The sequence below is a fragment of the Bison bison genome, unplaced genomic scaffold (assembly GCF_000754665.1).
Source record: "Bison bison bison isolate TAMUID 2011002044 unplaced genomic scaffold, Bison_UMD1.0 scf7180017860010, whole genome shotgun sequence".
In the NCBI taxonomy this organism is placed as follows: Eukaryota; Metazoa; Chordata; class Mammalia; order Artiodactyla; family Bovidae; genus Bison; species Bison bison.
This window is the reverse complement of record NW_011490582.1, coordinates 12,515-17,714: the sequence shown is the minus strand read 5'-3', so window position 1 is coordinate 17,714 and position 5,200 is coordinate 12,515. Positions and strand designations below refer to the sequence as shown.

The 5,200-nt window shown below is 36.2% G+C and overlaps 1 protein-coding gene across 1 annotated transcript in view; it reads left to right on the top strand.

Annotated features, from left to right (window-relative positions):
- Window positions 1-5,200, top strand: part of LOC104982231 (protocadherin-11 X-linked-like) — a gene marked incomplete at its 5' end in the record, with an annotated part of 12,505 nt that overhangs the window by 6,417 nt on the left and 888 nt on the right. The window contains one exon of the mRNA XM_010831569.1: window positions 529-3,012. Coding sequence (XP_010829871.1) covers window positions 529-3,012 — 2,484 coding nt within the window. The remainder of the gene's footprint in view (window positions 1-528; window positions 3,013-5,200) is intronic.

Sequence of the window (5,200 nt, the reverse complement as noted above, 5' to 3'; positions counted from 1 at the left end):
CTTATCAGAGTTTGCATATTTACTCCCTTTGCCAAAGGTTTTAGCTGTATTTGTTAGACGTTGTATATGCACTTTTGTGTTGGTTATTTTATACTTAATTGTTACTTTCGGTAGTGAAAAGTGCCCTAAACAGCTGAAATCTACAGTAAGATATTTTAATTCATTTGAAGTAACCATGGTTAATTCACTTATAATTTCATTTTCCATGTGAAATGGTGATAATTCTTTTTAAATTCTACATTATTCTTCTTTTTGAAATCTTTAGTAATTCAAAAAATTAGTTACACTTATCACTGTAAAATGCTGTAACCTGAGAACATCTTCTAGAACAATTCAAATTTCACAAATGTTTGGAGATGTTAAGCACCTTGTTTGTGTTGACACTATTATAGACAAATTTGGGACTTAGAACCTAAGTCTCTGGCATTTATTTCTGAGTTGATCCTATGTCATGTGGCTTCAAGTAATTGAAAACCAGTCTCATTAAATAATAACATAAGCTAAAATGTTTAATTCTTTGTTTTTCAGGGTCAAAATATTTTTGGGCTTGATATCATTGAAACCCCAGAAGGAGAAAAGATGCCACAACTAATAGTTCAAAAGGAGTTAGATAGGGAAGAGAAAGATACATATGTAATGAAAGTAAAGGTTGAAGATGGTGGCTTTCCTCAAAGATCCAGTACTGCTATTTTGCAAGTCAGTGTTGCTGATACAAATGACAACCATCCAGTTTTTAAGGAGGATGAGATTGAAGTCAGTATACCAGAAAATGCTCCTGTAGGTTCTTCAGTAACACAGCTCCATGCCACAGATGCTGATATAGGTGAAAATGCCAGGATTCATTTCTATTTCAGCAGTCTTGTCTCCAGCGTGGCCAAGAGGTTATTTCACCTCAACTCTACCACTGGACTTATCACAGTAAAAGAACCACTGGATAGGGAGGAATCTCCAAACCACAAGTTACTGGTTTTGGCAAGTGATGGTGGATTGATGCCAGCAAGAGCAATGGTGCTAGTAAATGTTACTGATGTCAATGATAATGTCCCATTGATTGACATAAGATACATCATTAATCCAATCAATGGCACTGTGGTTCTTTCAGAAAATGCTCCTCTCAACACCAAAATTGCTCTCATAACTGTGACAGATAAGGATGCTGACCATAACGGTAGGGTGACATGCTTTACAGATCATGAAGTCCCTTTCAGATTAAGGCCAGTGTTCAGTAATCAATTCCTCCTAGAGACTGCTGCATATCTTGACTATGAGTCCACAAGAGAATATGCAATTAAATTACTGGCCTCAGATGCTGGCAAACCTCCTTTGAATCAATCATCCATGCTCCTCATCAAATTAAAAGATGAAAACGACAATGCTCCAGTTTTCACTCAGCCTTTCATAAGTCTTTCTGTTCCTGAGAATAACTCTCCTGGTACCCAGTTGACAAAAATAAGTGCAACAGATGCAGACACTGGGCGTAATGCTGAGATACATTACCTGCTAGGCATTGATGCTCCATCTGAATTCAACCTGGATCATCGTACAGGCATTCTGACTGCAGTGAAGAAATTGGATAGAGAAAAACAGGAAAAATACTCATTCACAGTTCTGGCAAAAGATAATGGGATGCCATCTTTAATAACCAATACCACAGTCTTAGTGACCATTCTTGATCAGAATGACAATAGTCCAGTTTTCACTCACAATGAGTACAACTTCTATGTCCCAGAAAACCTTCCAAGACATGGCACAGTAGGACTAATCACTGTAACTGATCCTGATTATGGAGAAAATTCTGCAGTAACTCTCTCCATTTTAGATGCAAATGATGACTTCACAATTGATCCACAGAGTGGTGTCATCCAACCGAATATTTCATTTGATAGAGAAAAACAAGAATCTTATACTTTCAATGTAAAGGCTGAGGATGGTGGTAGGGTATCACATTCTTCAACTGCCAAAGTCACTATAAATGTGGTCGATGTCAATGACAATAAACCAGTTTTTGTTGTCCCTCCTTCCAACTACTCTTTTGAATTGGTTTCACCATCTGCTAATCCAGGCACAGTGGTCTTCACGGTAGTTGCTATTGACAATGACACTGGCATGAATGCAGAGCTTCGTTACAGCATTGTAGGAGGAAACACAAAAGGTCTGTTTATGATTGACCAAACAACAGGCAACATTACACTGAAGGAGAAATGTGTCCTTGCAGATCTTGGTTTACACAAACTGATAGTCAAAGCCAAGGATTTAGGGCAACCTGATTCTCTCTTCAGTGTCATAAATGTTAATCTATTTGTTAATGAGTCGATGACCAATGCTACACTAATTTATGAATTGGTGCGCAAAAACATTGAAATACCAGTGACCCAAAATGTTGAGACAACTCATACATCCTCACCATCAAGTGACTATGTCAAAATCATGGTTGCCATTGTTGCTGGCACCATAACTGTCATTCTTGTTATTTTCATCACTGCTGTAGTAAGATGCCGCCAATCACCACACCTTAAGGCTGCTCAGAAAAACAAGCAGAATTCTGAATGGGTTACTCCAAACCCTGAAAACAGGCAGATGATGATGATGAAGAAAAAGAAGAAGCATACCCCTAAGAACTTACTGCTTAACTTTGTCACTATTGAAGAAGCTAAGGCAGACGATGCTGACAATGATAGAAACACCGTCACACTAGACCTTCCCGTTGAACTGGAAGAGCAAACTATGGTAAAGTACAACTGGGGCACTACACCTACTACTTTCAAGCCTGACAGCCCTGATTTGGCCCAGCACTACAAATCTGCCTCTCCACAGCCTGCTTTCCAGATCCAGCCAGAAACTCCCCTAAATTTAAAGCACCACATCATCCAGGAACTGCCTCTTGATAACACCTTTGTGGGCTGTGATTCCATCTCCAAGTGTTCCTCCAGCAGTTCTGATCCCTACAGCATTTCTGAGTGCAGCTATCCAGTGACAAATATCAAGACCCCTGTGTCTGTACACACCAGACTGGTAGGTAATCAAAGTTTCTCACTAACCTTTCTAACTTTATTTTTCAAAATTATTTTCAGTTGAAGTAGGGCTTTACAGAATCTACTGACTCAATGGGGGATCAAAACGATCATATTTTTCAGAATTATCCAAATAGGTATATGGATTCATTTAAGTTTAATGGAAAATCAAAACAAAATGACTCCTAATTATAGGAAAATTGGGTGAGAAATGATGATTATAATAGAGGCAGTGTTGTCTGTAGATGGCACTATGACACTTCCTGTTAGAGAAGAAGTGAAGTGAAGTGAAGTGAAGTCACTCAGTCGTGTCCGACTCTTTGTGACCCCATGGACTGTAGCCTACCAGGTTTCTCAGTCCATGGAATTTTCCAGGCAAGGGTACTGGAGTGGGTTGCCATTTCCTTCTCCAATATACTGGAAAAACTCCAAAATTTTTGGAGGTCATGACACTGTCTTCAGTACAGTTGTGTGCATGAGGACGAGAACAGCCCGGGCTGCATATATCACAATAATACTTTTTGGAATTTGATAAGCAAATCTTAATGGTACTGAGACTGCCAGCTTCAGTTGGTAAAATCTGTCTACCCAAGATAGTCGAATAGCATCAAGATATCCTCCCCACTCACCATGCTTCCTAGCCCCCACAATGAAAAGGGAGTATAATGTTCAGATTAGGAACTCACCATTATTTTGGTTTATACATCTGTATTGACACAATGTAGCAAGAATGAAATTAGGAAAATGAAGTCATGCTAGTCTCATGTTCAGTCAAGAGAATGAAATATATATGAGACCTCTACTCTATATATTCATTTGAGTATTTGCATATTCATGCAAGGTATTGAGCACTTCAAGAGACATTCTTAAGAGATAATGACTTTTGGAAAATGAAATATGATTGCTTTCTCTAATGGGCCTGAAGGAAAATATGAGCATATTAAGACCCAAGGCATCTGCGTACAGCAATTTAAAATCCAATGAATTATGAAAACAAGAGCTTATATAGTCTTCTTATCGATATTTCATGGAGAAATGAATAAAAATGTATCTAGAAATCCACAACTAAATTAAATAATTTAAGTATGATTATTTCCTTAATAAAGTTATATGATGGAATTTATCTACTTTTTTTTTTCTCGCAAAATCATGCCATATGTTGACTTTGTTTGTGTTACTCTTAAGAAGGTCTTCATCTCAATTTCAATGAATAAAAGCTTCTAAAAACTTAGTTAGGCTTAATAAAATGTAGTAATATGAAAGTCAGAATAAGTTTCTTCTCACCAAAGTTAGAGATATTAAAGAAATCTATCAGGATTCCAAATAGCAATGAAAATAATTTATGATTAGGAAATGTCTTAAGAATCAAAGTCACTCAAGGATCAATGCATAGTTAAATAATACAATGTTAGCCTTTCTCAATCACTGAGCAAAATTAAGAAACTAATTTAGCTGTGCATTCATTTTTGTTACAATAATTTCATAATTATGCTATTGTAAATGGTAAAATAGAACCCTACTCTCTGTGGAGTTTTTTATATGCTTTGAATAAGTTTACAGGACAGTGGTTATTTCTACAGTTTACATGAGCCCCATGTTTTCTACCAAGGTGGATCTTAAATGGGTTGCAAACATAACAGATGCCTAACATCTCATCATGGTGAGTTTTTATTTATATGTAACCATTAAAAAGTGTGATCTCATTTCCTATTTCTCATTGCTATCATTCTGTTTTTGGAAACATTTCTCAACAAAAAAGTATTTTTTATGACTAGCACTTTATGTGTTTTGTGTAGCCTAATATCACTTTTCCCGGGGGTAAATTTGTGATTCACTTAAAAACCTACAATGAGTAGGGTTTGTGAATTACTTTCACAGAGCATCATTTTTAATAGAATGGCTTTTAAAGTTTGTTAAAAGAGAAAATTCTGGTTTCAACTGTTTTCAAAAGCATGGAGATGTTTAAGAGCTAGACTTATTTTACATGAAGACAAGAACATACAGTAAGCAAACCATAGATGGTTTTCCAAATATCTTCTGCTTCTTTTAAACTATTTTTTTAAACTATTTTCTAATCTTGAGAAAGTCAATACAATTAATAACTTTTATTCAGACATTTTATTTTATTTAGCAAAGAAATCTTTTCCTAAACATAGGATAATAATTTCACAGGACAGGCAAAATAAGAA